The following is a 17,398-nucleotide window of genomic DNA, read 5'->3' on the forward strand; positions in this document are numbered from 1 at the left end:
CAACCCATCACTGAGGTTCTGGAGTGTAAGCGACCCATCACTGAGGTTCTGGAGTGTAAGCGACCCATCACTGAGGTTCTGGAGTGTAAGCGAGCCATCACTGAGGTTCTGGAGTGTAAGCGACCCATCACTGAGGTTCTGGAGTGTAAGCGAGCCATCACTGAGGTTCTGGAGTGTAAGCGACCCATCACTGAGGTTCTGGAGTGTAAGCGACCTATCACTGAGGTTCTGGAGTGTAAGCAACCCATCACTGAGGTTCTGGAGTGTAAGCGACCCATCACTGAGGTTCTGGAGTGTAAGCGAGCCATCACTGAGGTTCTGGAGTGTAAGCGACCCATCACTGAGGTTCTGGAGTGTAAGCGACCCATCACTGAGGTTCTGGAGTGTAAGTGATCCATCACTGAGGTTCTGGAGTGTAAGCGACCCATCACTGAGCCCATCACTGAGGTTCTGGAGTGTAAGCGACCCATCACTGAGGTTCTGGAGTGTAAGCGACCCATCACTGAGGTTCTGGAGTGTAAGCGACCCATCACTGAGGTTCTGGAGTGTAAGCGACCCATCACTGAGGTTCTGGAGTGTAAGCGACCCATCACTGAGGTTCTGGAGTGTAAGCGACCCATCACTGAGGTTCTGGAGTGTAAGCGACCCATCACTGAGGTTCTGGAGTGTAAGCGACCCATCACTGAGGTTCTGGAGTGTAAGCGACCCATCACTGAGGTTCTGGAGTGTAAGCGACCCATCACTGAGGTTTTGGAGTGTAAGCGACCCATCACTGAGGTTCTGGAGTGTAAGCGACCCATCACTGAGGTTCTGGAGTGTAAGCGACCCATCACTGAGGTTTTGGAGTGTAAGCGACCCATCGCTGAGGTTCTGGAGTGTAAGCGACCCATCACTGAGGTTCTGGAGTGTAAGCGACCCATCACTGAGGTTTTGGAGTGTAAGCGACCCATCACTGAGGCTCTGGAGTGTAAGCGACCCATCACTGAGGTTCTGGAGTGTAAGCGAGCCATCAGTGTGTGTGACGGAGCTGCCGCCACTCTCACCAGTTATGTCGTGAGTTTTAAGTTTTAAGGTGAGTTTTGGTGTATATTGTGTATGGTGGGGTGGTGAGTGAACCTCCGGGAGGGGGTTCAGGGCGGGGTTCAGGGTGGTTGGGGTTCGGTTAGGGTTGTTAGGGCTCTATCAGGGGTTTGTTTTTGTATCATATTGACTTTTTTCGACAGGTGGGTTATTGGTGATTGAGGTTGATATTGCTGGACAGGTTGTGTAATGGGGTTATTATGGGGGTGGTGGGGTGTGTGGGGTAGCGGTGGGGTTTTACCCTTACCTGGTAGGGGTTTATGGGGGGTGGTAGGGGGTTATGGGGTATTATAAGGTCCCCAGTGGCAGTAAGTCACCAGAACTGACCTTTGTCTTGGGTTATTATACACGGGGATATGTATGTATGTTCCCGTGTATGATAATTATACGCATGTTTACCTAGGCCTAAATATACCTCCATACTTATTAGACTAGGTTGACTAGGCCTACCTCCGAAATCCGTCACTTGGACTGACCTTTTTATTGGGTTATTATATACGGGGATATATATGTATGTTCACGTGTATAGTTATTGTACATATGACTACCTGGACCTAAATATACCTAAATATTAAGTTGACTAGAGCTACAGTGGAGGTATGTCACTTGGGCTGACCATTTTTTGGTTATCCAGGGTAATTAACATATATGTTTCTGTGTATGATAATTGTACTTATGTGTCCTGTACCTAAATAAACTTACATACTTATTAGGCTAAGTTGACTAGGCCTACAGTGGAAATAAGTCACATTTTACTTTTTTTGGGTTATCCTGGTGGATGATTTACAGACATATTAAACTATGTATGATAATTGTACTAATGTTGCTGTAGGTAAGTATATTGTATAATATATGAACCACACATTGTTAAGTCTTGCAAGGAAATAATTTTTTTTTTCCACGTACATACTTGCTAGGTTAAGTTGACAAGGCCTATGGTGGAATTAAGTCAAATTGTTTGACTCTTTTTTGGGTTATCCCAAGTAAGTTTATTTAAGCACAGGTATACATAAATACAATAATAATACATAGTATAAATCACTCACCATAACCCAGTAGGCGTGCATGTGTGTGTTAGGAGTGAATGGAGACAAATGATTTTTATGACTTAACGTGCTGTTGGAGTGTGAGCAGGGTAATACTTATGAAGGGAACGTGCTGTTGGAGTGTGAGCAGGGTAATACTTATGAAGGGATTCAGTGGAACCGGCAGGCCGGACTTGAGTCCTGGAGATGGGAAGTGCAGTGTCTGCACTCTGAAGGAGTGGTGTTAATGTTGCAGTTTTATAACTGTAGTGTAAGTGCACCTCAGGCGAGACAGTGATGGAGTGAATGATAATAATAATAATATAATAATAACTTTATTTACTACCAGTACATGTACAAGGTGTACAGACCATAGTTGACATCAGTGACATACTACTATATAGAAAGTCACTTGTTATGCTGAGCATTTCCCACAAATTAGGTCAATTTTGCCCCAGGATGCGACCCACACCAGTCCACTAACACCCAGGATGCGACCCACACCAGTCCACTAACACCCAGGATGCGACCCACACCAGTCCACTAACACCCAAGATGCGACCCACACCAGTCCACTAACACCCAGGTACCTATTATACTCATGGGTGAACATAGACAACTGATGTAAGGAAACACGTCCAATGTTTCTACACTTGCCAGGAATCGAACCCCTGACACTCAGTGTGTGAAGTGAGAGCTTTAGCCACCAGACCAGGGGGCACCACGATGGTGAAAGTGTTTCTTCTTTTTTGGGTCACTCTGCCTTGGTGGGTAACAGTCAATGTGCTAATAAAAAAAGGTCAGACAAAGTGACTTATTCCCCTGTAGAAACAGACATGATATTAAAATTAAGCACATTACCAGCTAGATGACCTCTGTATTGTGATGAGATTTTGAGAAACTTAATTTTTTTTTTTTTTTGGGGTGGGGGGATGATATATTTTTGCTTATATTTTCAGATGATTTAGTTAAGAGTAGCAAAGTTTGAGTGAGTGAATGAGTGAGGTGTTTAAGTGGATGGATGACAGAGTTGTGAGGATAGAGGAGTGTGAGAGATAATATATGTAAGGATAGATTAACTACTGTGGTATAATGTCCATCTCCTTGTAATGATTGAATTTATTGTTTATATGCCCTTAATATTGTAATATACAGGCGGGCACCACTTACGCAGCAGGAGGTTAGGTTCCGGGCTACTGTGGGGTCCTGCTCTTACAACAGCTATTGCTGTAAATCAGAAATCACTGTAAATTGATACATGGCCTTTATTTTTTTTTTTAATTTCAAATGCATATAAAAGCCTCATAACAGGTTCACAGTATCATATATTGAGTGAGCAATAGAGCTAAGCCTTAAAAAATGCATATCCAGTACACACTGTTTATGATCCTGTATAAGCAGTTAATAGTTATTGCTACTGTAGTCTTAAATTTGTCTTTAACTTGCCCAAAATACTCTTCATAACTATGGACTCTTTGTGTGAACAGTTAAATGTTACCCTTCTCTGTTACAAACATTGTCTCGTGCTGCAATAGGTAAATAAATAAATCTTTAATATTAACGGATTCTACTAAATGTTTTATTGCCTTTCAGAATGGAAGAGCGCCGTGTGGCAGAATATTTTGTGGTGGCAGGACTGCCATCCAAGCTACTGCCACTCGCAGACTTCTCATGTGATGGTGCCACGCTCAAATCCACACACAATCTTCCACCCATCACTGATATTTCTGTCATCAACCGCTCTCTAGGAGAAATTGTGCCAGATGGTAAATCCGAAGTTTTTTTTTGTCTTGCTTTAAGATATGATTTTGTTTGGATTTTTAACCCCGAAGGGTTAGCCACCCAGGATGACTCAGGAGAGGCAGTGCATCATCAAGGACTGTCTGTCTTATTTCCATTGTGGTCCTTCAATCTTGTCCCCCAGGATGCCACTCACACTAGTCCACTAACAACCAGGTACCTATTTTCTGCTTGATGAACAGGGACAGCAGGTGTCTTAAGGAAACACGTCTTAATGTCTCCACCCGTACTGAGGGTGGAGACAGTGTGGGAACTGAGTGCGCTTGTGAACTTTCAGTGACCACCACCAGCTGTTTTTGAATTTGTATGATTTGTATTCATTAGGTGATTAAGAATCCCAAGTTTAACATGGTCTTCCTTACCTCTGAAAGTTCTAGAGCAAAAGTTAAAATTACCCTGCAATTTTTGACCCTTTCACTTTTGTATTTTATGAAGTATCGAAACTGTGTCAGGCGTTCAACACAATAATAATAATAATCTTTATTTTTACAAGTACTTGCGAGCGCATCCATGTTTGAGTTTTTCCAAATACGAGCAGTCGATGGGTCAATTTTTTGCTCCCATACGCGAGCAAACTTTCCATAAGCGAGCAGACCTCAAGGCAGGTGCCTTGACGCTGGTGAGGGGCTCTTGTTCTTGATCTAGGGAACTGTATTTCATTTGTTTGTTGGACTATCTTATTGAAACTTGGGCAATGTATGATGGAAAGATGCTTCTTAATGTAATAATAATAATAATAATAATACAGTGGTCCCTCAATTATCGTCCATAATCCGTTCCTGGAAGTGGGACTATTATTGAAATAGACAATTTTCGAATCAATTTTCCCCATAAGAAATAATGTAAATACAATTAATCTGTTCCTGACACCCAGAAGTATTAAAACAAAATTTTTTTTACATGAAATATAGATGTAGTACATAAACAAAACAATGGCACATGATGAATGAAACATTAACAGCATAACACTTACCTTTATTGGCGATTCTTCTTAGTGTATGGAAGACTGGAGAAGGAGACAGATTGAATTACTGTTTGGAAGGGGAATCCCCTTCCATCAACACCTCAGGTACCAAGTACTTTTCTGGGGTTACTTCTCTTCTCTGTTTCTTAATGCCACTAGGACCAGCTTGAGAGTCACTGGAGTCCTGTCTCGCAAAAAAACTGTCCAGAGAGCTCTGTTTCTGGTGTCTCTTTAAAACTTCCCTAAAATGGGCCAAGACCCTGTCACTGTACAAGTTGCCGATATGGCTTGCAACATCCTTCTCAGGGTGATGTTTCTCCATAAATCTTTCCATCTTACCCCATATTTCAAAAATCTCCTTAATTTCTGAAAAAGGCACCTTCTTCCATCTCTCTTCCTCCTCCTCTGCAGCAAGATTCTGAGCTGCAATCTGTTGCTCTTCCTGCTGAAGCTCTTGCAGCTCCTCAGTGGTTAGCTCTTCGTTGTGGTCCTCCACCAACTCTTCCACATCCTCCAAACTCACATTCAACCCCATGGAACTCCCCAATGCCACAATAGATTTCACAACTCATATAGGCTCATCAGGGTCAGCCACAAACCCTTCAAAATCCCTCTTGTGGACACAATCTGGCCACAATTTTCTCCAAGCAACAACAGCTTCCTTGATTTCCTTTTTCTTTGCCACAATGGAAGATATGGTTGTATGGGGTTTGTTATACATCCTGGCCAGTTCGGCCACACGTACGCCACATTCATATTGTTCAGTGATGTTTTTCTTAAATTCAGTTGTATTTCTCACCTTCTTTACCAAAGGCTTGGCACTAGGAGCTTTCTTTGGAGCCATGGTAGCTTATTTAGCACTTGCAAGCACTAAAATGAATGGAATACAGTGGACCCCCGCATAACAATCACCTCCGAATGCGACCAATTATGTAAGTGTATTTATGTAAGTGCGTTTGTACGTGTATGTTTGGGGGTCTGAAATGGACTAATCTACTTCACAATATTCCTTATGGGAACAAATTCGGTCAGTGCTGGCACCTGAACATACTTCTGGAGTGAAAAAATATCGTTAACCGGGGGTCCACTGTATTATGAAATATTTCGTATGAACACGTGAGGAGACCGTCGCTCACTGGTAAACAATGGTACACTGGCTGGGAAGGGATGCCGAGGCTGCTCAGAGCCGTGAGTACGTGTCCCGTATGAAAGACGATTAGCGAATTAACGTACCATTTGCGAGCCAATGTTTAGACGAAATAACGGGACTATTTCCGAAATGGACGACTTTCACGCTGGACGATTATTGAGGGACCACTGTATGTATAATAATAATACATCTTCTTTCTTTCTTTCAACACACCGGCCGTATCCCACCGAGGCGGGGTGGCCCAAAAGGAAAAACAAAAGCTTCTCCTTTTAAATTTAGTAATATATACAGGAGAAGGGGTTACTAGACCCTTGCTCCTGGCATTTTAGTCGCCTCTTACAACACGCATGGCTTACGGAGGAAGAATTCTGTTCCACTTCCCCATGGAGGAATAATAATACATATAATAATAATACTACATATATAATAATGTACTATAATAATAATTATAATAATAGACGACTTCAAAAGGCCCTCACTAGATGGCAGTGTTTACCACAACAAAGAGGGAGAGGTTGTGGCCGCCTCTACCTGTTACATTATGACATAATTTATGCATTCTGGGGTATATATCAGGTTTCTATGTTATTTATATTGTTTATTATTTCATATTAGATGAACTTTGATAGATGAATAAGCCTTACAGTTGATAGCAAAATATTCAAGGAGTATTTTGTCCTGTCTCCAGACAAACTCTCGTCGGCCGCCGCCGCTGCCACATATATAATGAAATATTTTATTCATTCTAGAGTATATATCAGGTTTCTATGTTATTTATATTGTTTGTTATGTCATAATAGATGAACTGTGATAGATAAATAAGCCCTAGAGTTGATATTAGCAAAATTATTGAAGTACAGAATTCCACTGGAACGGATTAATTGCATTTCAATTAATTTAAATTAGGAAAATTGATTCTTCAAATGAGCAAATTCAGTTGTGAGCAAGGTCATGGAACGGATTAAACTCGCAAGTAGAGGTTCCACTGTACGTGATACAACTTATACAGAGTGCCAGAGGCTCAATACTTCTTGCACTCGCCATAATTCTTTAAAGGAGGAGGATTTGTAAGTCTTTCCAAACCACAGATTGCTACAGCAGTCAGGTAGTGCAAGTGATAATATAACATGCAGAGTTTATTCGCAGTAGCTGTCTATGGTTTGGAAAGATTTACGGTAATTCTTTGCTAAGGAATTGCTGGATTTTTTAAAATGCAGCATTATAGCAAGATTTCCTTGTATCTTTTTTTATTGTAGTTTATTGCAACTTGGTGCTGGCGATGTTGAAATAGAATCCTTTATGCTGTTTTATTGACATCGTTTTGTTAGACTTTAAAATGTTAATGCACTCTATTCTTTTATAGGATACACGTGTATAGAGTTAACACCAAGTGGTCTGCTGGCGAACCTCAATCATGGAGCTTTACGTGCCCCGGAGATGTTCCTCTGTTACAGAAGAGGGCGTGACAAACAGCCTCTGGTGGACATAGGGTAAGCTGTATGAGAGGCTGTACAACACACAAATAACCCGCACATAGGAGAGAGAAGCTTATGATGACTTCAGTTCGACTTGGACCATTTACAAAGTTACACTTTGTAAATGGTCCAAGTTGGGCAAAATGTCATCATAAACTTCTCTCTCTCCTGTGTGTAGGTTATTTGTGTGTTGTTCCAGTCACAGCATTGTGCCTTTTTGTTCTTTAGAGTCTGTACAAGATAAACAGCAGTAAGATAAGGTTTTATTTGAATTTTTTAACCCTGGATTTAAGTGCCATATGACCCTTGTGGGTTTAGTGCTTATCTATTACTGTAATAATAATAATAATTATCCCTGGAGGATTAGTCACCTGGATTAACCCAAGACAGTCGGCATGTCACCTCCATGGGGAAGTGGAACAGAATTCTTCCTCCGTAAGCCATGCGTGTTGTAAGAGGCGACTAAAATGCCGGGAGCAAGGGGCTAGTAACCCCTTCTCCTGTATATATTACTAAATTTAAAAAGAGAAACTTTAGTTTTTTCTTTTGGGCCACCCTGCCTCGGTGGGATACGGCTGGTATGTTGAAAGAAAGAAAGAAGTCGGCATGTCATCAAGGACTGTTTGTCTTATTTCCATTGTGGTCCTTCAGTATTGTCCCCCAGGATGCCACCCCACACCAGTCGACAAATTCCCAGGTACCTACTTGCTTGCTGGGTGAACGGGGACAGCAGGTGTAAGGAAACACGCCCAATGTTTCCACCCAGCTGGGGATTGAACCACAGACACTGAGTGTCCGTGATTCAATCCCAGTGTCAGGCACACTCATCTTGTGCCTGGTAGGCACACGATGGCTGTAGGATTACGTGATCTTAAAGAAAGAGGAGCCTGTTTAAATCAACAGTGATTAGCATGCATGGAAATGATACTCTTGTTATCTTTTTCACCAGAATCCTCATTGTATCTTTTCTTTGTAATACATGTACTAAATACACAAACAACCAGAACATAGAAAGAATCCTTAAGATGACATTTCGATTCAACTAGTCACACTAAAACATGAAGGCAAGAAAGCCATCGCTGCCCTCTTCTCCTCGCAAGGGAGGTTCCTTGACACTGGTGAGGGGCTCTTGATCTAGGGAATTGGATCTGTGCTCCAGTTCCCCGAATTAAGCCTGAATACCTTCTTTCTCCCCCCCACATGCGCTCTATAATCCTACAGGTTTAGAGCTCCCCCATAATTATAATATCTCCCCTCTTCTCATATGTACCGGCTCCATTACCTTCGTGTGTTAGTGTAAATAGTTAATGGTCCGAGTTGGACCAAAAAGTTGTCGTAAAATTTCTTTCTCCTACGTGCAAGTTGTTTGTGTGTTGTTCCAGTTATGGTACTGTGCTTTTGTGTTCTTTATGTGATAATAATGTTTTTTGTTTTGCTTACTGATTCATCTTGATGTTGCTACGTTCCTGGAGGGAAATGGTGACTTGAGTTTGACCAGTCATGTAATATGCATATACGTACGTACTTATGATGGACCATTGACAGGATTTGAGGATTGTTTCTGCCTTCTAAGCCTGGCTTGAGGCCAAGCTCTTTTGTTGCTTTCCTGTTTAACCAGGCTGTTGCTGTTGGCAGCCAGAAGTTTGATAAGTAACAAAACAGTGCATGCACTGTTTTATTACCTATGAAGTCTGGATAACTCGTAATGTAATATTCTTAATTATGAAAATTTGAGGAGTGCACTCTGCTGTTTTGGGGTGAATGATGATGACAGTGTTTCTTCTTTTTTGGGTCATCCTACCCTGGTGGGAGACAGCCTATTTGTTGGAAAAAAAAAATAGTACAGTGGTACTTCGAATTTCAGCTGAAATTCGTTCCAGAAGACTGTTCGAGTGCCATTACTGAACTAATTTGTTCCCATAAGGAATAATGTAAATTAGATTAGTCCATTTCAGACCCCCAAAAATACACTTATAAAAGCACTTACAAAAATACACTTACATAATTGTTATAGTTGGGAGCTGTTTGAAATTTGAAGTACTACTGTATTTTGGTTTAAATTGTTTTAAATACCACTGCCTTCATTTTTCAGTGTGTTGTATGAGGGCCGGGAACGTGTAATGGCAGACTCACAGGTTGTGGAGTTTACACATGGGGGACGCAGTGCAAATATCAACCCTTCCGGCCAAACTACGTACATGACTTACAGGTATTATGGGGATATCTCTGGCAAGACAGTGATGGAGTGAGCGATGATGAAAGTTTTTTGTTTTTGGGGGGGTGTCACCCTACCTTGGTGGGAAATAGGCCATGTGTTAATGCTTAAACTGTCCAAAAGTAGATCTACGTTCACATGCGTAGCGCTCCGACCTTGATTTTCCCCATTTGAAAGAGTGTAAAAAAAAACGTAGATCTACGTTTGGACAGTTTAAGGGCTATTAAAAAAAAAAAATCTTGGCCACTCCCTGCCATCCAGGTCATATGCAAGTCTGTATGTGTATACATGTACAGGTGCTAATTGACTTACGGTGGGGGTTACATTCCGACAAATCCATCATCAGTCAAAAATGTAAGTCAAAAATATTGTAAGTTGAATGTGATTATGATATGCTAAATAATAAGTAAATAATTACTGTCACTGAATAAATAAATAAACAAATAATTAATGTAACTAATATCAGCATTGAAAAGTAAATAAAAGAATATAAGTTATGGACTTTCCATCTTCATGTTGGGTAATTATCTTAAGTTTCATCTCCAAAGTACTTTTGCACCATTGTAAAGTTGAATCATCATAAGTTGAACCATCGTAAGTTGAATCATCGTAAGTTGAACCATCGTAAGTTGAACCATCGTAAGTTGAACCATCGTAAGTTGAACCATCGTAAGTTGAACCATCGTAAGTCGAACCATTGTAAGTCGAACCATCAAAAAGTCGAACCATTGTAAAGTTGAACCATCATAAGTCGAACCTTTGTAAGTTGAACCATCCTAAGTTGAACCATCGTAAGTTGAACCACCGTAAGTTGAACCATAATAAGTCGAACCATCGTAAAGTTGAACCATCGTAAAGTCGAACCGTTGTAAGTCAAACCATCATAAAGTTGAACCGTTGTAAAGTTGAACCATCTTAGAGTCGAACCATCGTAAAGTTGAACCATCATAGAGTCAAACCATCGTAAAGTCGAACCATCGTAAAGTCGAACCATCGTAAAGTCAAACCATCATAAAGTTGAACCATTGTAAAATTGAACCATCGTAAGTTGAACCATTGTAAGATGAACCATTGTAAGTCGAACCATCGTAAAGTCAAACCATCGTAAAGTCAAACCATCGTAAAGTCGAACCATTGTAAGTCGAACCATCGTAAAGTCAAACCATCGTAAAGTCAAACCATCGTAAAGTCGAACCATCGTAAAGTCGAATCATCGTAAAGTCGAACCAGCGTAAAGTCGAACCATCGTAAAGTCAAACCAGCATAAAGTTGAACCATTGTAAAGTCAAACCAGCATAAAGTCAAACCATCTCTGTCTGACAAAAATATATACATCTGTTTTTACCTGTGTTTCAATATTTTGTAGAAATAGCTTTTCACTTTACACTGATCAGAGTTGATGATAGTATCTTAATCCAAGAATATAGTGCATAGCTATAATTCTGGAGGTTTATTTCTGTAGCCATTAAGGTGTAAGGTCAGAATTAAGTTTTTCATTAAGGTGTAAAGTCAGAATTAAATTTTTCATTGAAGCGTAAGGTCAGAATTAAATTTTTCATTGAAGCGTGAGGTCAGAATTAAATTTTTCATTGAAGTGTAAAGTCAGAATTAAATTTTTCATTAAAGGTTAGTCAGCATCATTGATACAACAAGGAAATTTTCAGTGACAATCTTGGCTAACTTTTTGAATGTAGGTGTGAATGCCACCGTAATGGAACATTATGCTTACATTACTTTTAAAGAGCTTTTGGTTTGATATATATTGTTGCACTCTTAGTTGTCTGTGGCAAGAGTTTATCATCTCAGGACACAGTGCCCCTCAAGCACATATATCATTGTTGAATAATCATCTCACTTCGCACAGACGGGCAAGTGACAACGCAGCGTGCAATGAACTGGTGGTGTCTGATGTGTGTGTTGTCATGACTAACCGGGGCGACCAAGCACCTCACTCGTACTGCACTATTGACCGCAACCTCAATAAAGGAACTATGGTCAGTATGGCATAGTTGTCCTCTTGTTAATCTGCATGCAATTTTCAACTGCACAAAGGATTAGGGTTTTGCAATGTATGTGTCAGGTGTTATACTGGAGAAATGTATGCAGGTATCAGGCCCTTACTTTACTGAGTTAGGTAGCACCTCATTGGATGGTCTGTCACCTTCTCTGAGTGAGGTGTCACCTCTCTGTATAACATTTAAAATGTGCTTCTCTTGCCTCTTCTTCCTATTCTCCTGAAAATGTGTGTGTAGAAGCACATGAAAGCACTCAGGTTTTATTTCCTATTTTCACTCTGGTATTTTTACATATCTGTGGTCAGCGTTGTATTGTGATTTCTTTCAAAATATGTACAATAATAAATGCAGGATAGGGAATATTTAAAGGTGAACAATGGGATATAATTGAAATTTATTTTGAATAAAAAGGCACAATACCGTGACTGTAACAACACACAAATAACCTGCACATAGGGTAATGATACTTACGCCGACATTTCGTAACTAGCTAACCCTTAAGCCGTCCAAATGTAGATCTACGTTGACGTGCGTAGCACTCCGATCATAGATCTACTTTTTTTTTACATAAAGCATGTAAAATCAGACGTAGATCTACGTCTGGAACACTACGCACGTAACCTTAGATCTATGTTTGGATAGTTTAGGGGTTAATGGTCGAAGTTGGACCGAAACATTGTCATGTCATTCTCCTACATGCGGGTTATATTTGTAATGCAATTTATTCTGAGTGTTTTTTAATTTATAACAAAAGGACTGAATACTACCAAGTTTAGAAAGGAGAATAAATAACAGTGATTAACTAAAGTGAAATACATACATGTATAATTTGCAAACATGAAGTGAAGTTATCTTTAACTTAAGGAAATCAAAATACAATTGTAAACAAACCATGGAACAGGTGGAGTTTGAACCCTAGAGTTTTACAACTCGCTCCCTCTGGGTGCAAACTCTGTCCGTTACTGGTTTGTCATCTTTATTTAGTGGAGGCAGACCATTAAGTCCATGCTAAGACTTTTAAATGGATGAAAATATAGTGTGCAAGTTTCTAGAGAGATTCACTTCTTTGAAATTCATGTATCTCAGTTATTTGATAGACAATTGCAAAAACTGATAAGTGGAAATAAAGATAGCAGTAGCAGAGAATTCTTTTTAATGTTTCACCCCAGGTTGGGCTTTATTAAGCCATGGGCAAAACATTGTATTAGAAGTTTCTCTGTTATGAGTGTCTTTAGTTCATCTGAAGTATTTGTTAAAGCTACTCTGTATTATTGACATTAGCAACTGTAATCTTCTGTATTCCAGGTTGGGTCAGACATCTATGTGTGCTACAAGAAGTCTATGAATCGATTAAACTACATAGCTTACATGGCTGGTGTGCTTGACTACTATCCATTTCACCATCGTCCTGGCTTCCCCATCCCCACTGACCTGGCACTCTTCTGCCTTCCCATGGGTGCCACACTAGAGTCATGGCCTGAACTGGCCATCAAGCCTCAGCCCGTCTTCTCCACCTTCGTGCTGACCGTCACAGCTGGAGAAGGCAACACGGAGGCCGTGGAAAAAGTTTACGGGGCAGCTGTGACCTTTTATGAGAGATACCCCCATAGCGCCCTGACTCAGGAGCAGAGGGAAACCCTTAAATTGAATGAGCACTTTGGCAGACACAATGTAGTCCACACCAACAAGTGCATATGCATCCTTTCCCGCTGGCCTTTCTTCGATACTTTTGACAAATTTTTAAGATATCTTCATACTATGGCCAACTCAGGACCCCACACTGTACCCATTGAAAGGTGAGTTTCTTCAAGAATCCTTCCTCGGTAAGCCACTAACGTAAAATGCCAGGAGCAACGGGTTGGTAGCCCCTTCTCCTGTGTACATTACTTAATTTAAAAAGAAAGACTTGAATTTTTCTTGTTAGGTCACCTTGCCACGGTGGGATGCTGCCAGAATGTTGAAAAAAATATTCTTTAATAAAAAGAAAGGCACAATGCTATGCAGTAGCGGCTCGTAGTGACAGTAATACCTATACAGTGGACCCCCGCATAACGATCACCTCCCAATGCGACCAATTATGTAAGTGTATTTATGTAAGTGCGTTTGTACGTGTATGTTTGGGGGTCTGAAATGGACTAATCTACTTCACAATATTCCTTATGGGAACAAATTCGGTCAGTACTGGCACCTGAACATACTTCTGGAATGAAAAAATATCGTTAACCGGGGGTCCACTGTACTATCGTACCGTATCAAGCTTCTATTTTTAATAATTTTTTTTATCTCGTTTCAACAAAAAAAATAAAAATTCAGTTATAAATACATTGCAAACAACATACAACAGATTTTTCCTTTAATATACAGTACGCATTTGCCAGTTGGAAATTATTTTACTGTAAGGTTGATGAAGTCATATGTCTGGCAGTGAGCATCTTGGGGGACTGCAGCTCTGCAGCTCCTGTGGACGAGCCGCCACTGATGCTATAACTGAAACCGTACACAAATAACCCTTACATAGGAGAGAGAAACTTGCGACAACATTTTTGTCCAACTTGGACCGAGTCAAACCAAAATGTCATAATAAGTTCCTCTCTCCTATGTGGCTCTATTTTTGTGTGTTGATCTTTATTGTATATTGGGATTAAGTCTCTCAAAAAGCTGTCTTGGAGGGATTGCCCTGATGCAGGTGAAGAGCTCTTGATCCAAGAAATTGGAACTCCTTTATTTTATGAAACCCCTCAAGGGAAGGTTCTTGACACTGGTGAGGGGCTCTTGATCTAGGGAATTGGATCTGAGCTCCAGCTCCCTAAATTAAGCCTGAATGCCTTCCATCCCCCCCTCCCCACAGGCTCTGTATAATCCTATAGGTTTAGTGCTTCCCATGATTATAATATGTAATATTTTATGCAACTCAAACCTAATTACCCTTCATTCTACAGGCACTACAACCCTCATGGGTTTAGTACTGCCTCGCAATGATGAAAATCTATTAAGAATGTTCATTCCATACAACCATATTGCTTGGTCACTTGTTATACAGTCAGTTGTCTTATATAGTGCATCTAAATACAAGCGGGCCCTGCTTATACAGAAGGTTAGATTCTGGGCTACTGCTGTTATGTGAAACATAGCCTGATAACATGATAATACTATCATATATTAAGTGAGCAATAGAGCTAGGCCTAAAAATTGCATATACAGTACACTACTTTTTTTATTATTAACACATTGGCTGTCTCCCACCGAGGCAGGGTGGCCCAAAAAAGAAACTTTTACCATCATTCACTCCATCACTGTGTTGCCAGAGGCGCACTTACTCTACAGTTAAAAAACTGCAACGTTAACACCCCTCCTTTACACACACTACTTACCATAAAATATTTTCATTCTTAGCTTATAGTGAGTAGTGAATATATTGTAGGAAGTTTGAATAAATGAAGAATGGGTAAAGCACTGTAAAGTGAAGTGGTGTAAAGCAGGGCCCTCCTGTAGAGTCAGCTCTTGGATAAAGCTCCTGTATATACAGTCAGCTCTTTTATAAAGCTCCTTTACATTCAGTCAGCTTTTGAATAAAGCTCTTCTGTATACAGTCAGCTGTCTTGTATACCTCCTCTATATCCTGTAATTTTTTGTAAATTCCGTTGAAAAAGTACGTCCAGAATTAAATACTATGAGAGTTCTTCCATATGGTGTACTATGAGAGTTCTTCCACATGGTGTACTATGAGAGTTCTTCCACATGGTGTACTATGAGAGTTCTTTCACATGGTGTACTATGAGAGTTCTTCCACATGGTGTACTATGAGAGTTCTTCCACATGGTGTACTATGAGAGTTCTTCCACATGGTGTACTATGCTAGTTCTTCCACATGGTAAACTAGGACAGTTCTTCCACATGGTGTACTATGAGAGTTCTTCCACATGGTGTACCATAACATTGTATCAATCGCATCTACTAGAAAAATGACAGGATGGATAATGAGAACCTTCAAAACTAGGGATGCCAAGCCCATGATGACACTCTTCAAGTCACTTGTTCTCTCTAGGCTGGAATATTGCTGCACACTAACAGCACCTTTCAAGGCAGGTGAAATTGCTGACCTAGAAAAATGCACAGAGAACCTTCACGGCACGCAGAACGGAGATAAAACACCTCAGTTACTGGGAGCGCTTGTAGTTCCTGAACCTGTACTCCCTGGAACACAGGCGGGAGAGATACATGATTATATACACCGGGAAAATCCTAGAGGGACTAGTACCGAACTTGCACACGAAAATCACTCACAACGAAAGCAAAAGACTCGGGAGAAGATGCAACATCCCCCAATGAAAAGCAGGGGTGTCACTAGCACGTTAAGAGACAATACAATAAGTGTCAGGGGCCTGAGACTGTTCAACTGCCTCCCAGCATACATAAGGGGGATTACCAATAGACCCCTGGCTGTCTTCAAGCAGGCACTGGACAAGCACCTGACCAGCTGGGCTGTGGCTCATATGTTGGATTGTGTGCAGCCAGCAGTAACAGCCTGGTTATTACAAAAAAAGTAATTTTTTGAGTAGCAGTTTACTAATTTTGTAATACAGAGTTCGGGATATATATACACACAAAATAATTTATCATTTTACTAGCATATAAAACAATCTTTGGTCTAGGGGTATATATATATATATATATATATATATATATATATATATATATATATATATATATATATATATATATATATATATATATATATATATATATATATATATATATATATATATATATATATATATATATATATATATATATATATATATATATATATATATATATATATATATATATATATATATATATATATATATATATATATATATATATATATATATATATATATATATATATATACACATATATATACACATATATACACATATACACACACACACACACACACACACACACACACACACACACACACACACACACACACACACACACACACACACACACACACACACACACAATGGATCAGAGAATACCTGACAGGGAGGCAACAACGAGTCATGGTACGTGACGAGGTGTCAGAGTGGGCGCTTGTGACAAGCGGGGTTCCACAGGGGTCAGTCCTAGGACCTGTGCTGTTCTTGGTATATGTGAACGACATAACGGAAGGGATAGACTCAGAAGTGTCCTTGTTTGCAGATGATGTGAAGTTAATGAGAAGAATCAAATCAGATGAGGATCAGGCAGGACTACAAAGAGACCTGGACAGGCTGCAAGCCTGGTCCAGCAACTGGCTCCTTGAGTTTAACCCTGCCAAATGCAAAGTCATGAAGATTGGGGAAGGGCAAAGAAGACCGCAGACACAATATAGTTTAGATGGCCAAAGACTGCAAACCTCACTCAAGGAAAAAGATCTGGGGGTGAGTATAACACCGAGCATATCTCCTGAGGCGCACATAAATCAGATAACTGCTGCAGCATATGGGCGCCTGGCAAACCTACGGATAGCGTTCCGATACCTCAGTAAGGAGTCGTTAAAGACCCTGTATACCATTTACGTCAGGCCCATACTGGAGTATGCAGCACCAGTTTGGAATCCACACCTAGTCAAGCACGTCAAGAAATTAGAGAAAGTGCAAAGGTTTGCAACAAGACTAGTCCCAGAGCTACGGGGATTGTCCTA

General features: G+C 40.3%; 1 protein-coding gene across 4 annotated transcripts in view; it reads left to right on the plus strand.

Annotated features, from left to right (window-relative positions):
• Positions 1–894: 894 nt before the first annotated feature.
• Positions 895–17,398, plus strand: part of Crag (DENN domain-containing protein Crag) — a 201,919-nt gene continuing 185,415 nt past the window's right edge. For 2 of the 4 annotated variants that reach the window (XM_070098409.1, XM_070098410.1), the window contains exons 1-6: positions 895–1,072; positions 3,699–3,871; positions 7,383–7,509; positions 9,587–9,703; positions 11,574–11,703; positions 13,030–13,520. In XM_070098409.1, the coding sequence (XP_069954510.1) occupies positions 3,700–3,871; positions 7,383–7,509; positions 9,587–9,703; positions 11,574–11,703; positions 13,030–13,520 (1,037 nt within the window). In that variant the 5' untranslated portion in view covers positions 895–1,072; position 3,699. The remainder of the gene's footprint in view (positions 1,073–3,698; positions 3,872–7,382; positions 7,510–9,586; positions 9,704–11,573; positions 11,704–13,029; positions 13,521–17,398) is intronic. The other 2 variants (XM_070098412.1, XM_070098411.1) reach the window with 1 other exon arrangement.

Source organism: Cherax quadricarinatus, chromosome 62, assembly GCF_038502225.1.
Source record: "Cherax quadricarinatus isolate ZL_2023a chromosome 62, ASM3850222v1, whole genome shotgun sequence".
Lineage (NCBI taxonomy): Eukaryota > Metazoa > Arthropoda > Malacostraca > Decapoda > Parastacidae > Cherax > Cherax quadricarinatus.